We start from the raw sequence: 16,727 nt of genomic DNA, 5'->3' as shown, positions 1-16,727 counted from the left end.
ATATTGAGGCATTGGTGGTTCAGTGGTAGAATTCTCACCTCCCATGTAGGAGACCAGGGTTCCATTCCCCGCCAATGCGCTTCATGTACTGCCAACACCCACCTGTCAGTGGAGGCTTGTGTCTTGCTATGATGCTGAACAGGTTTCTGCAGAGCTTCCAGACTAAGACAGACTATGAAGAAAGGCCTGGAGATCTACTTCCAAAAATCAGCCAATGAAAACCCTATGAATCACAACGGTCTGATCTGTAACTGATCATGGCGATGGCACAGGACCAAGTAGAGTTTTGCTCTGTGGTGCGTGGAATCCCCATGAATCTGGGCCAACTCACCAGCAGCTAACGATAAATGAAATTATAAATGTCCTGAGGGCTCAGATTGTGCCTTTACACATAAAAGGATCCAATTAATGTTTTTAAATCAATGATGTCAAAGTGAACAAAAGCTTAAAGATCATCTGGTTTTGGGGGGACCTCATGCTACCAAGAAGCACCGGGAGCAGAGCACATCCTTTGGACTTGGAGTTCCTGTGTGGAGAAGCTCCTAGTCCAGGGGAAGGTTTTACAAGAAAGGCCTTCCTCCAGAGTTGAAAGAGAGAGAAAGCCTTCCCCTGGAGCTGATACCCTGAATTTGGACTTCTAACATACTAGACTGTGAGAAAATTAATTTCTCTTTGTCAAAGCCATCCACCTGTGGTATTTCTGTTACAGCAGCACTAGATGACTAAGACAGAATTTGGTATGGAGAGAGTGGGGTGCTGCTCTAACAGATACCTAAAATGTGGACGTGGTTTTGAAACCTGAATGACAGGGAAGCAGCAGTGGCAGAGACCTAGCAGCAACAGAACCAGGAAACCAGTGTGGGATGGTGCTGGAGCCAATCCATGGAGCAAGAGAGCTGAGTGCCTGTGTGCAGGAGGCTTCCTAGCAGAGTGGGGTGCCTCCAGGCACTTATTGGTGGAGCTAAGCTTTGGCACACTTGCCCCAGCAGGGCAGGTGCAGGTGTGAGACCTGAGGCACCGAGAGGCCAAGAAACCAGGAAACAGAAGCTGAAGGGACAAAGAACACAAGCTGAGCTGCCACAGTCTCAAAATGTATGGTCATGACCTCATGGGTTTCAAACGGTGGAGCCATGGCTTCTAGTGTTTCTAAGGGTGGAGTCGCCATTCAGATAGACTAGGAGAATGGTGAGTCTAAAGCCGAGGGAGCAGAGTTGCTGTCCCAGTGGGCCTGGAAGGTGGTGCTGAAGCCCAGGGCCGAGGAGCTTCCATTCAGAATCCAGAGAGTGTGGCCAATACCTAAAGTTTGGAGGGCAGGGCCATTGTTTAAATTGTCTCAGAGAACAGGGGATTATTTTCAAAGCCTTGAGGGCTGATGTAATATGTTCTGCTGACTTGCTTGGTGCCTGTCGTCCCTTCTTTTTCTCCAGTTTCTCCCATTTGTAATGGAAATGTCTAGCTTGTGCCTGTTCTGCCATCGCACCTTTGGAAGCAGATAACGTGTATTCTAGATTTCACAGATGAAGAATTTTTGGATTTTGGACTTGAGTTAAGATTTTTGCTATGATGTGACAGGGTATGTTTTGCATGGTGCAAGTGAGACAGGTAGGGCTAATTGTGCTGGCAGAACAAAAGAGCTGTTAAAAGATTACTTCTAGAAGTTGGGAAAACAGGAACCACATCCTGTCAATATGAGATAAAGTTAAAACAACCCATGAATTACTACCTCCTCCTTAGTGTTTTTCTAGTCCCTTCCCCCTTTACAGGCTCTGCATGAGCAGAAGAACAAAGTGTGACCACTGTTTAACCTTCCTTAGTCCGTCGAAGAGGGTGATGTAGTGCTGAAGATCAGTGTGCCTGCACCATATGCCCTAATAAATGATGCCAAGGGTTGCCGAGAGGACTTCGTCTTGAATATCAGCAGGTTCCATCTTGGATTCCAGATATGCGTGCAACCTAATTAGTCTGCACCGTTATTCTGAGAAGTACCCGCCCCTTGAAAGAAACCCACTAAATATTCATTACTCTATTGTCTCCACCAAACCTATATAAGCCCTAGCCTTGCTTCCCTTTTCAAGTCAGTCTTTTGGAGTGGCATAAGCCCCCACTGACTCTTCTACTTGTCACAAGTAAAATAAACCTGTTAGAGCTGAATCCAAAATTGTCTCCTCTGTGTATTCTTACGAGAGAAAGACAAGAACCCATTGAGTCCAGAGGGCCTCCGTGCCCTCCGCGGTAACACAAGGATGTGATTTTGGGGGGGCTAAGGGGTCATGGATTGAATTGTGTCCCCCCAAAATATGTGTTAACTTGGTTACGCCATGAGTTCCAGTATTGTATGGTTGTCCTCTATTTTGTGATTGTAATTTTATGTTAAAGAGAATTCAGGTGGGATTGTAACATAACCCTCACCCAGGTCACATCCCTCATCCAATGTAAAGGGAGTTTCCCTGGGGTGTGGCCTGCACCACATTTTAGCTCTCAAGAGATAAGAAGGGAATGGAAGCAAGCAGAGAGGGGGACCTCATATCACCAAGAAAGAAGCACCGGGAGCAGGGTGCATCCTTTGGGCTCTGAGTTCCTGCGTGGAGAAGCTCCTAGTCCAGAGATTGACGAGAAAGCCCTTCCTCCAGAGCCAACAGAAAGAGAAAGCCTCCCCTGGAGCTGACACCCTGAATTTGGACTTCTAGCCTACTAGACTGTGAGAAAATAAGTTTCTCTTTCTTAAAGCCATCCACTAGTGGTATTTCTGTTATAACTGCACTAGATGACTAAGACAGTCCTCAAAGTAACATCTTTGTTTTTTAACAATTTAAAGAGGTCTTGTGCAGCAGACTTGCCAATGCAATGCATCATTTGATTTCTTGACAGCTGATTCCATGGGCATTGATTATGGATCCAAGCAAAATGAAAAATTTGACAACTTTAATATTTTCTCCAATTATGATGATGTTGCTTATTGGTCTAGTTGTGATGCTTTTTGTTTTCCTTATGAAGGCTGTAGTCTTTGACCTTCATCAGTAAGTGCTTCAAATCCTCTTTGCATTCAGCAAGCAAGGTTATGTCATCTGCACATCACAGATTGTTAATGAGTCTTCCTCCAATCCTGATGCTGCCTTCTTCATATAATCCAGCTCCTCAGGTTATTTGCCCAGCATACAGCTTGAATTAATAAGGTGAAAGGACACAATAAAAAAATTTTTAAGAGACCATCTGTTTTCAAGCACTTTGGAAGAATTATTTTAATAATAAATAATTAAACTAGTTAGTTCAAATTAATTTTATCTAGTTATTGGCAGTTTGGCCAAGGCCTTTTTTTGGCGAATAATTAAGTCAGCCTGAATAAAACAGGCAAACTGCATAGAAACTGCATATTTTCATCTAATTTAGATTATCTTCCTCACAATTGCTCTAGATTAGAAGATGAGTTCTGCTCTGGACAAGAAGCAGGAACTTTAAATTTTACAAGTTAATGCCCATGACATGAAAAATGTATGGGATAATATCATTAATAAACATTAAGCAACTACTAGCCTAAAGGTTGGCAGCATCTGGGGAGACAGGCCTGGTGATCTGCTTCCAAAAGGTCAGTCTTGAAAACCCTATGGAGCAGTTCTGCTCTGCACACATGGGGTCGCTATGAGCCAGAATCTACTTGACAGCAGATAACAGCAACAACAAAACTGACCTTAAACTAATTTCCCTATTTCTGGCTCTCTCACCCAAAAACACATTTTAAGGATCAAAGATTAGACAGGACTATAAAACAAAAAATAATACATGTGAGTAATGTGCTTCTTAGCTTAATCAGATATATGAGACCAAATGCGCAGCTCCTGTCCAAAAGCAGGATGAGAAGACAGGAAGACACAGGAACTGGCTGAATGGACACAGGGAACATGGGGTGGAAAAGGAGAGTGTGCTGTCACATTGTGGGGATTGCAACTAATGTCAAAAAACAACATGTGTGTAAATTTTTGAATGAGAAATTAATGAACGAGCTGTAAACTTTCACCTAAAGCACACAAAAAAGAAAACAAACAAAAAAAGAATTGTTAAGTAAAAACATCAGAGTTTAAAAGTATTCGCCCTAAGACACTCTTCTGAACTGGAACTGAGGCCACTCCTGGAGACCACCTTTCAGCCAAACCATAGCCAGACTCGTAAAATAAACAATAACACTTGAGAGGAATGTGCTTCTTAGAACAATCAATTAGCAACAATCAATTAACAATTAACAATCAACAAGCTACATTTGCCCAAAAGCAAAGACGAGAAGGCAGGACAGGGTAGAAAATCAGGATGAAAGGAAACGGTAATCTAGGATGGAAAAGGGGAGACTGCTGACACATTGTGGGGAACGAAACTAATGTCATGGAACACTTAATATACAAACTATCAAACGCGAAACTGATTTGCTCTGTAAACTTTCACCTAATGCACAATAAAATTTTTTTTAAATAAAAGTATTCAGTTGATTGTTCTTCAGTTTTTAACATAAATTTTGTTTTACCCACAAAAGTGACTGTAAGTGGAAGTAAATCAGCAGTTCTGAATCTCTGTCATGCCCTGGATCCCTCTGGGAGTCTGGTGAAGCCTATGGATGCCGTTTCAGAATTGTTGTTAGGTGCCGCTGATTCGGTTTTCGACTCACAGCGACCCTATGCACAACAGAACGAAACACTGCTGGGTCCTGAGCCGTCCTTACAATCGTTGTTATGCAGGAGCTCATTGTTGCAGCCACTGTGTCAATCCACCTCGTTGGGGGTCGTCTTCTTTTCCGCTGACCCTATACTCTCCTAAGCATGATATCCTTCTCTGGGGACTGATCCCTCCTGACAACATGTCCAAAGTATGTAAAACACAGTCTCGCCATTCTTACCTCTAAGGAGCATTCTGGCTGTACTTCCAAGAGATTTGTTCGTTCTTTTGACAGTCCATGGTATATTCAATATTCTTCGCCAATGCAACAATTCAAATGCATCAATTCTTCTTCGGTCTTCCTTATTCATTGTTCAGCTTTCACATGCATATGATGTGATTGAAAATACCATGGCTTGGGTCAGGCGCACCTTAGTCTTCAAGGTGACATCTTTGCTCTTCAACACTTTAAAGAGGTCCTTTGCAGCATATTTACCCAATGCGATGCATCTTTTGATTTCTTGACTGCTGCTTCCATGGCTGTTGATTGTGGATCCAAGTAAAATGAAATCCCTGACAACTTCAAATCTGTTCTCTGTTTATCATGATGTTGCTCACTGGTCCAGTTGTGAGGATTTTTGTTTTATGTTGAGGCGCAATCCATACTGAAGGCTGTGGTCTTTGATCTTCATTAGTAACTGCTTCAAGTCCTCTTCACTTTCAGCAAGCAAGGTTGTATCATCTGCATAACGCAGTTTGTTAATAAGTCTTCCTCCAATCCTGATGTCCCGTTCTTCTTCATATAGTCCAGCTTCTCGTATTATTTGCTCAGCATACAGATTGAATAGGTATGCTGAAGGAATACAACCCTGACGCAAACCTTTCCTGATTTTAAACCAATCAGTATCTCCTTGTTCTGTCCGAACAACTGCCTCTTGATCTATGTAAAGGTTCCTCATGAGCACAATTAAGTGTCCTGGAATTCCCATTCTTTGCAATGTTATGCATAATTTGTTATGATTCACACAGTTGAATGCCTTTGCACAGTCAATAATTAACACAGGTAAACATCCTTCTGGTATTCTCTGCTTTCAGCCAGGATCCATCTGACATCAGCAATGATATCCCTGGTTCCACGTCCTCTTCTGAAATCGGCCTGAATTTCTGGCAGTTCCCTGTTGATATATTGCTGCAGCCGTTTTTGAATGATCTTCAGCAGAATTTTGCTTGCGTGTGATATTGATATCATTCTACAATTTCCATATTTAGTTGGATCACCTTTCTTGGGAATAGGCATAAACATGGATCTCTTCCACTCAGTTGGCCAGGAAGCTGTCTTCCATATTTCTTGGCATAGATGAGCGAACACCTCCAGCACTGCATCTATTTGTTGAAACATCTCAATCGATATTTTATCAATTCCTGGAGCCTTGTTTTTTGCCAATGCCTTCAGAGCAGCTTGGACTTCTTCCTTCAGTACCATCTGTTCTTGATCATATGCCACCTCCTGAAATGGTTGAACATCGACTAATTCTTTTTGGTATAATGACTCTGTGTATTCCTTCCATCTTCTTTTGATGCTTCCTCCATTGTTTAATATTTTCCCCATAGAATCCTTCACTATTGCAACTCGAGGCTTCAATTTTTTCTTCAGTTCTTTCAGCTTGAGAAACACCGAGCGTGTTCTTCCCTTTTGGTTTTCCATCTCCAGCTCTTTGTACATGTCATTATAATACTTTGTCTTCTCAAGACGCCCTTTGAAATCTTCTGTTCAGTTCTTTTACTTCATAATTCTTCCTTTTGCTTTAGCTGCTCGATGTTCGAGAGCAAGTTTCAGAGTCTCCTCTGACATCCATCTTGGTCTTTTCTTTCTTTCCTGTCTTTTCAATAACCTCATGCTTTCTTCATGGATGATGTCCTTGATGTCATTCCACAAGTCGTCTGGTCTTCGGTCACTAGTGTTCAATGCGTCAAATCTATTCTTGAGATGGTCTCTAAATTCAGGTGGGATATACTCAAGGTCATATTTTGGCTCTCGTGGACTTGCTCTGATTTTCTTCAGTTTCAGCTTGAACTTGCATGTGAGCAGTTGATGGCCTGTTCCACAGTCAGCCCCTGGCCTTGTTCGGACTGATGATATTGAGCTTTTCCATCATCTTTTTCCACAGATGTAGTCAATTTGATTCCTGTGTGTTCCGTCTGGCACGGTCAATGCATATAGTCGCCGTTTATGTTGGTGAGAGAAGGTATTCGCAATGAAGAAGTTGTTGGTCTTGCAAAATTCTATCATTCAATCTCTGGCATTTTTTCTATCACCAAGGCCATATTTTCCAACTACTGATCCTTCTTCTGTTTCCAACTTTTGCATTCCAATCGCCAGTAATTATCAATGTATCTCGATTGCATGTTTGATCAATTTCAGACTGTAGCAGCTGATAAAAATCTTCAATTTCTTCATCTTTGGCCCTAGTGGTTGGTGCATAAATTTGAATAATAGTTGTATTAACTGGTCTTCCTTGTAGGTGTATGGATATTATCCTATCACTGACAGCGTTGTACCTCAGGATAGATCTTGAAACGTTCTTTTTGATGATGAATCCAACGCCATTCCTCTTCAAGCTGTCATTCCCAGCATAGTAGGCTATATGACTGTCTGATTCAAAATGGCCAATACCAGTCCATTTCAGCTCACTAATGCCAAGGATATCGATCTTTATGTGTTCCGTTTCATTTTTGACGATTTCCAATTTTCCTAGATTCATACTTCATACATTTCAGTTTCCGATTATTAATGGATGTTTGCAGCTGTTTCTTCTCATTTTTAGTCGTGCCACATCAGCAAATGAAGGTCCTGAAAGCTTTACTCCATCCACGTCATTAAGGTCAGCTCTACTTTGAGGAGGCAGCTCTTCCCCAGTCATCTTTTGAGTGCCTTCCAACCTGGGGGGCTCATCTTCCAGCACTATATCAGACAATGTTCTGCTGCTATTTATAAGGTTTTCACTGGCTAATGCTTTTCAGAAGTAGACTGCCGGGTCTTTCTTCCTAGTCCGTCTTAGTCTGGAAGCTCAGCTGAAACCTGTCCTCCATGGGTGACTTTGCTGGTATCTGAATACAGGTGGCATAGCTTCCAGCATTACAGCAACACGCAAGCCTCCACAGTACGACAAACTGACAGACACGTGGGGATGTCTCAGAATGATGTTTTTAAATGCATAAAATAAAACACATAAGATTACAAACAAAGCCAATTCTACTGAAATACAATTTTTAAAACGTTAAAAATAGGTCCCCAGACTTTCTGGTAGGCCAAGACAGGAACCATTCCCAAAGCCAGCTCTTCAGAGAGGGATTGGACTGGACTATAAGACAGAAAATGCTACTGGTGAGGAATGAGTTTCTTGGGTCAAGTAGACACATGAGAGACTATGTGGGCAGCTCCCCTCTGGAGGGGAAATGAGAAAGCAGAGGGGAAAGGAGCTGGCTTAATGGGCACAGGGAATACAGGGTGGAGAGAGGGAGAGTGCTGTCTCACTCTGGGGAGACTAACTAGGAGTATATAGCAAGGTCTATGTAAATTTTTGTATGAGAGACTGACTTGATTTGTAACCTTTCACTTAAAGCACAATAAAAATTTTAAAAAAAGTTAAAAATATAAATTTGTGATATAGTAACATACATGCTTCTATATAAATGCATTAAATAACAAGAGTTAATAACTATCCTGAATTTGAAGTATTGATGAGGATAAATGATATTTCAAGATATCGGCAAAAATTGTTATGTGATATAAAAATATCTGGGTTTTCTTTTGGTGATAAAGTCACAAGCATTCCTACTATTACTGTGGTTTATGGACTATGTTCAGAATTGAAGGAAATGCTGAATTTCATTTGTTGCTGTTAGGTGCTGTGGAGTGGGTTCCGACTCATAGCGGCTCTATATACAACAGCACGAAACACTGCCTTGTCCTGCGCTATCCTCATGACTATTGTTATGCTTGAGCCCATAATTTCCATTACAGGTTAATAAAAAAATTAAGATGTTTAATTTTTTTTCCATACAAATTCACAAATTCCCTGAATTCTATCCATGGATCCCTTGTGGATCTGGGAACCCCAAGTAAAGAACTCTTGAACTAAACAAGTAAACCAAAACCTGTTGCCATCAAGTTGATTCCAATGCTTAACGACCCTAGAGGACAGAGTAGAACTGCCCCATAGGGTTTCCAAGGAACAGCTGGTGGGTTCAAACTGCCGACCTTTTGGTTAGCAGCCGAGCTCTTAACCATGGCGCCATTAGGGCTTCAAACAAGAAAAGTAATGAAGTATTTAACAAAAATCTTCACTGTATATCCAACACAGGGGGAAAACTTAGCAATAAGTAATTTTAAACTTATAGAAATAAAACATTTTTTAATTGTGCTAAGATATATATCACAAAAAAATTTTGTTTAACCAGTCTTCAGTGTACAATTCAGTGACATTATTCACATTCACCAAGGTGTGCAACTCTATTATCTATTTCCAAAAAAAATTTCAATAACCCTAAACATAAACCTAGTACTTATTAAGTAGTAACTCCACATTTTCTCCTTCTCCTAGCCTCTGGTAACCACTAACAAACTTTTGTCTCTATGCATTTTCTGTTCTAGATATTCTATACAAGTGGAATCATACAGTATTTTGTCCTTCTGAATCTGACTTATTTCACTCTCATGTTTTTAAGATCCATCCATGTGGCAGCATGTATCAGAACTTCATTTCTATTTATGGCTGAGTAATATTCTATTGTATGTATGTATGTACCATATTTTATTTATCTTTTCATTTGTTGATAGATTTTGGGTAATTTCTACCTTTTGACTCTTGTGAATAATGCTGCAGTGAACATTGGTGTAAAGAATAGGTTTCAGTCCTTGCTTTCAAGTCTTTTGGGTATGTGCCTAGCAGTGGAATTGGTGGAACATATGCTAATTCTGGGTTTAACTTTATGAGGAACTACCAAACTGTCTTCCATAGTGGCTGCACATTTTACATTCCCACCACAATGGACAAGGGTTCCAATTTCTCCACATCATTGCCAACACTTGTTAGTTTTCATTTTTCTGGTAATAGCCTCTCCAGTGGGTATGAGGTAGTATACTATTGTGGTTTTTATTTGCATTTCCCTAATGACTAATGACTTTTAGCATCTTTTCATATGCTTGTTGGCCATTCATATATCTTCTTTGGGGAAAAGTCTATTGTGCATTTTTTTTAATTGGGTTATTTGTCTTTTTGTTATGGTGTTGCAGGAGATCTTTATATATTATAGATATTAGACCCTTATCAGATATATGGTTAGCAAATGCTTTCTCCCATTCTGTAGTTTGGCTAAGCCATTTGTTTTTAAGAAAATAAAAATTTTAAAACAAAAAATAAATTTAAGGAAAAATATTGAAAAATCTCCATCCCTCTTCTTTATCCTATAGGCTCAGATGCCCCATCCTTAAAAGTAACCATTGTTATTAGTTTCTTGTATATCTTTCTACAATTTGTTATGTATATATGAGCAAAGTTTTAAAAACATATGTTGTTGTGTGCTCTTGAGTTGACTCAGACCCATAGTGGTCTTATACAACAGAGTAGAACTGCCCCATAGGGTTTCCTAGGCTGTAATCCCTAGGGAGCACATCGTCGGGTCTTTTCTCCCACGGTGCCACTGAGTGGGTTCAAACCGCCAACCTTTCAGTTAGCAGCCAAAAACTTAACAATTGCACCAACAGAGCTCCTTATCAAAGTACATAAGGAACTATAATTTGTTTACAAAGTATAAGCAAATAATTTATTTGAAAACTCTTTATAGTCTTATAAAAAATAATAATGGTTTATATAGAATTTAGGAGTCCTGGTGGTGCAACAGTTAAGCACTTAGCTGCTAACAGAAAGGCTGGCAATTCAAACTCACTCAGTGGCTCCATGGGAGAAAAGACCTGGTGATCTGCTCCCATACCAAAAAAAAAAAAAACCCAGTGCCATCGAGTCGATTCCGACTCATAGTGACCCTATAGGACAGAGTAAAACTGCCCCATAGAGTTTCCAAGGACCATCTGGCGGATTCAAACTGCTGACCCCTTGGTTAACAGTCATAGCACTTAACCACTACGCCACCAGGGTTTTTTGGCTCCCATAAAGAGTAAAAAACCAAAACCAAACCCAAACCCATTGCCATCAAGTCAATTCTGATTCACAGTCGACCCTGTAAGGACAGGATACAACTGCCCCATGGGTTTCCAAGGCTGTAAATTCTTATGGATGCAGACTGCCACATCTTTCTCCTTCTGAGCAACTGCTGAGTTAGAACTGCTGACCTTTTGGTTAGCAGCCAAGCACTTTAACCACTGCATTACCAGTCTCCTTCCGTAAAGAGTACAGCCTAGAAAACCCTACGGGGCAGTTCAACTCTGTCACACGGGGTCGCTATGAGTTGGAATCAACTTGTCAACATCTAACAACAGCAGCATTGATTCCGCCTCATAGCAACCCAATAGGACAGAGTAGAACTGCCCCATAGGGTTTCCACGGAGCAGCTAGTGGATTCAAACTGTCAACCATTTTGATTAGCAGCCAAGCTCTTAACCACTGTGCCACCAGGGACTCTATTTACTTCCAGGTTTTTAAAATATTTGTATTGCTATTTTTGTATTTATCAATTTTAGATGGTATCTATAGACGTAGCTGTTTTGGTGGTAGCTGAGGTTTTAGATCTCTTACACCACCACCATCCATTTCTCCACTCCCATCCTCATATATAGTGGCATAGTTGGTTAAATCAGTAGTCGATGATTGCATTATTATGATTCTATGATTCACTGGTGAACTGTTTCCTTTTTTACACACTTTTTGTTTTTCCTATAGTTGTTAATTCACAACTCATCTGTCAGTTTGTCATACTGTGGTGGCCTGCATGTTGCTGTAATGCTGGAAGCTATGCCACCGGTATTTCAAATATCAGCAGGATCACTCATGATGGACAGGTTTCAGTGGAGCTTCCAGACTAGGACAGACTAGGGAAGAGGACCTGGCAGTCTACTTCTGAAAAAATTGGCCAGCAGAAGCCTTATGAACAGCAGCAGAACATTGTCTGATATAGTGCCGGAAGATGAGCCCCTCAGGTTGGAAGGCACTCAAAATACAACTGGGGAACAGCTGCCTCCTCAAAGTAGAGTCGATTTTAATGATGTGGATGGAGTAAAGCTTTCAGGACATTCATTTGCTGATGTGGCACAACTCAAAATGAGAAGGAACAGCTGCAAACATCCATTAATAATTTAGGACATGGAATGTACGAAATATGAATCTAGGAAAATAGGAAGTTGTCAAAAATGAAATGGAACACACAAAGATCGATATCTTAGGCTTTAGTGAGCTGAAATGGACAGATGTTGGCCATTTTGAATCAGACAATCATATGATCTGCTACACTGGGAATGAGAAACTGAAGAGTAATGGCATCATGTTCATCGACAAAAATAACATTTCAAGATCTATCCTGAAATACAGTCCTGTCAGTGACAGGATAACAGCCATACGCCAACAAGGAAGACCAGTAAATAACAGCCTTTATTCAAATTTATGCACCAACCACTGAGGCCAAAGATGACAAAATTGAAGATTTTTACCAACTTCTGCAGTCTGAAATTGATCAAACATGCAGTCAAGATGCATTGATAATTACTGGTGATTGGAATGCAAATGCTGGAAACAAAGAAGCAGGATAAGTAGTTGGAAAATATGGCCTTGGTGATAGAAATGGCACTGGAGATCACATGATAGAATTCTGCAAGACCAGTGACTTATTCGTTGCAAACACCTTTTTCAACAACATAAACAGCAACTATACATGCTGACCTCGCTGGATGGAATACACATATCAAAGGCTGGCACAGCTAATTGTTTTAATAAAGTAAAAAATTATCACTGACTTAAACATGTTACTGATTTAAAGTAGAGTAGCTAAAGCAAACAGAAGAAATGATGAAGTAAAAGAGCTGAATATAAGATTTCAAAGGTTGGCTCGAGACGACAAAGTAAAGCATTATAATAAAATACACAAAGACCTGGAGATAGAAAGCTGAAAGGGAGGAACATGCTCGGCCTTTCACAAGCTGAAAGAACCGAAGAAAAATTTCAAGCCTTAATTTGCTATGTTGAAGGATTCTATGGCAAAATATTGAATGACTCAGGAAGCATCAAAAGAAGATGGAAGGAATACAAAGACACACTGTACCAAAAAGAATTGGTCGACATTCACCCATTTCAGGAGATGGTATTGAATGAAGAAGTCCACGTTGCACTGAAGGAATTGGCAATAAACAAGACTCCAGGAATTGATGGAATAGCAACTGAGATGTTTCAACAACAGATGCAATGCTGGAAGCACTCACTCATCTATGCCAAGAAATTTGGAAGACAGCTACCTGGCCAACTGACAGGAAGAGATCCATATTTGTACCGATTTCGAAGAAAGCTGATCCAACTGACTGTGGAAATTATTGAACCATATCATTAATATCACATGCAAGTAAAATTTTGCTGAAGATAATTCAAAAACAGTTGCAGCAGTACATCAACAGGGAACGGCCAGAAATTCAAGCCAGATTCAAAAGAGGCCGAGGAACGAGGGATATAATTGCTGATACCAGATGGATCTTGGCTGAAATTAGAGAATACCAGAAAGATGTTTACCTGGGTTTTATTGACTATCCAAACGCATTTAACTGTATGGATCTTAACAGATTATGGGTAACATTGCAATGAACGGGAATGCAAGAACACTTATGTGGAAGCTGTACATAGACCAAGAGGCAGTCATTCGAACAAAAGCACTTACTGATGAAGATCAGTACGGATTATACCTCAACATAAAAAAAGCAAAAATCCTCACAACTGGATCAATAAGCAGCATCATGATAAACAGAGAAAATATTGAAGTTGTCAAGGATTTCATTTTACTTGGGTCCGCAATCAATGCTCATGGAAGCAGCAGTCAAGAAATCAAATGAGGAAGGGACAGGAACTGGATGAATGGACACAGGGAGCCTGGGGTAGAAAGGGAGAATGTGCTGTCACATTGCAGCAATTGCAACCAATGGCACAAAACAAAGTGTGCATAAATTTTTGAAGGAGAAATTAACTTGAGCTATAAACTTTCACCAAAAGCACAATAAAATTTAAATTAAAAAAAATCAAATGATGTATTGCATTGGGCAAATCCGCTGCAAAAGACCTCCTTAAAGTGTTAAAAAGCAACGGTGTCACTTTGAGGTCTAAGGTACACCCACCAGGCCACAGTATTTTCAATCACCTCATATGCATGTGAAAGCTGGACAACGAATAAAGAAGAACGAAAAAGATTTGGTGCCTTTAAATTATGGTGTTGGTGAAGAATATTGAATGTACTGTGGACTACCAGAGGAACAAATAAATCTGTCTTGGAACAAGTACAGCCAGAATGCTCCTTAGAAGCAAGGATGGCAAGACTTAGTCTCATGTACTTTGGTCATGTTATCAGGAGGGACTAGTACCTGGAGAAAGACATCATGCTCTGTAAAGCAGGTCATCGAAAAAGAGGAAGACCCTCAAGGAGATAGACCAACACAGTGGCTGCAACAATGGCCTCAAACACAGCAATGAATGTGAGGATGGTGCAGGACCAGGCAATGCTTCCTTCTGTCGTACATGGGGTCACTATGAGTCGGAATCGAATCGATGGCACCTAAGAACAACAACATAGTTGTTAATGACTCAAAATAAATTTAATATGCAGCACTATATCATAAACTTAATATGCCATCATTAGGCAATGTGGTTTAGTGGCCTCACTCTGACAACCCTGAAATTAGTTGTGATCTTGAAAAACCAACTTTACCTGAGCCTGTTTTCTCACCTCTAAAATAGGAGGTAATACTTGCCCTGTCGTTCTCACAAGGTTCTTGTGAGAAGCAAAGTAACAATGAGATAGTGAATGTGAAAGGCCCTTATAAATTATGTGAGCAAAATATAAGGCAAAATAATTATTAGACCAAAGGTTTTACCATTTTTGACCCTGAAACAAGATTCTAATCTTGATTCCTCTGATTAAGTGACTTTAGGTAAATCTTTTCATGATTGAGGTAGCTGTTTTTTAACTGGTAATACAAACATCAAAATTTATGAATAATTACTCTATGTTTACACTGCTTACACAATTTATTTGAATATATAACTAAGTTTGTAAAATAAGAAGCTTATACTACTAATCTGCTAAGTACCTGCCAGCTCTGATTTTATGATTTTGCTTCTAAATGACCTTACGATTTTATCTCAAACCTATCTATTGTCCCCATAGACACAATACAGTGGTGATATATAATAACTAGCGGACTGCTAAAGCAACTGGTTTCCTGAAGATACAGGACACTATAACGTGGGAATGCAATTATGTGACAGATTCAATAACAAAATAACAAAATAATCAAATTAATATGATGAATTAAACAGCTGATGAGAACACTTTGGTCCCCGCAGAAAAGCACTCTGTATCGGAAAGGCTTTGCACACGCAATTACTTCACCTTTGCGTGTTGTTACTGGCTTGTCGGGGCTGAGACGTGGCGCCATAGATTTCCCTGGCTTGGGGTTCCCGGCGTGCTTTGCGCGCTGTTCTTGGCGGGAAAGGTTACCTCGACTGAAGGGCAAAAGGCCACCGTCGCGTTCTCGCGGGCGCGGGCGACCGACCGTTGAAGGAAGGCGCATGCGCCCCGAGCAAAGCGCGTGTCTCCTCGAGCCGCTTTTCTGGTCGCTGGAGTCGGGTCCTCAGACGTTCCGTAATATATATATATACGTATTATTCTTTGCTTTTTAATCGCTTTTTCTGTCACCTCTCGTTTACATTTAAGTTTCTAAAAGGCTTAATGACAAAATATTTGGAGAAAAATGTGTATACCTTCTTATTTTTCTCAAGAGGTTCTTCAGATTAGGTTGACCCTAGCGTCTAGTCCAGGTCTCATCAAAATAGGTTTATGTTATACGTTTACGTTAAAGAGACTCTTCTGTGAACTCTTCTAGTTAAATTGCTTCATTAAGAAAAATGAAATTGGGGCAGAAAAATTATAATTGAAACATACATCAAATACACCCGTTGCCATGGAGTCGGTTCCCATTCATAAAAAAAAAGGGACCCTTAAACGGCAAAATACCAAGGTTGTAATTGAGAAATTAGAATTAGTCACAAAAATCTGTAGTATTTTCTGTTGCCCTATTATGGCTGTTACACAGTATGAAAATATGTTATATCCAGAGCCCTGCTGAAGTTCAGTGAAGGAAAGTTACTTGATTTGGTTATTTTGAAACTACAGATTTTTAAAATAAACATTAGGTTATTTTAAAGGAATTTAGCTGGGCAGTTTTTCATTACCTAATGCCTACCAGCAAAATGTTGTCAATGCTTAAATACTGTAACGAAAAGGAAGGTTGTGCCTTTTTTAAAAAGCGCTGAGTTTTACACAGTGCTAAATAAAAAACTTGATTTTTAGTAACCCATTTATTTGAGGCATGCAAACAGCTTACAATTAGGACATTACTCGAGATAGTTGTAATGTGGACCTCTACCTTTTTTTAAAGAATGAAAATAAATTTTTAGTTTATTCACATAATAATCTTTCCGACTTGTAATAAACTAGAATACCAGGGATAAAAGTAAGTTCTGAAGTTAATAAAAGCTTATATTTGTGTCACAAGGTTGAATTAAAGAAAATACTCTGTCAGAAGAAGATGGCCACTGCACAGTTGCAGAGAACTTCCATGGTATGATTCCTTACATTTTAATATGCCTTATTTTAGCTGATTTTATGGTTTCTTAAAGTCTCAGCTATTTTATATTTCCAAGTTAAGAGTCAACTGTTTGAGGGTTTGATGATATCAGGAAACTTCATGCTTTCAGAAATGAAGATATTTGCTAAACTATTTTGAATTAAAGAGTTCTCTTGAATGTTTGATGCATTGCCTTAAATTGCTGGTTCAAATTTTATTTACGTTGTTGCTGGGCGCAGTCGAGTAAATTAGGTTT

The 16,727-nt window shown here is 39.9% G+C and overlaps 1 protein-coding gene across 4 annotated transcripts in view; it reads left to right on the top strand.

Moving 5' to 3' along the window:
- Window positions 1-17: 17 nt before the first annotated feature.
- HORMAD1 (HORMA domain containing 1) overlaps window positions 18-16,727 on the top strand; it is a 36,815-nt gene continuing 20,105 nt past the window's right edge. For all 4 annotated transcript variants that reach the window (XM_023547363.2, XM_023547362.2, XM_010589468.3 and 1 more), the window contains exon 1: window positions 18-16,465. In XM_023547363.2, the coding sequence (XP_023403131.2) occupies window positions 16,433-16,465 (33 nt within the window). In that variant the 5' untranslated portion in view covers window positions 18-16,432. The remainder of the gene's footprint in view (window positions 16,466-16,727) is intronic.

The sequence above is a fragment of the Loxodonta africana genome, chromosome 3 (assembly GCF_030014295.1).
Source record: "Loxodonta africana isolate mLoxAfr1 chromosome 3, mLoxAfr1.hap2, whole genome shotgun sequence".
Classification (NCBI taxonomy): domain Eukaryota; kingdom Metazoa; phylum Chordata; class Mammalia; order Proboscidea; family Elephantidae; genus Loxodonta; species Loxodonta africana.
This window is presented reverse-complemented; position numbering and strand designations above follow the sequence as displayed.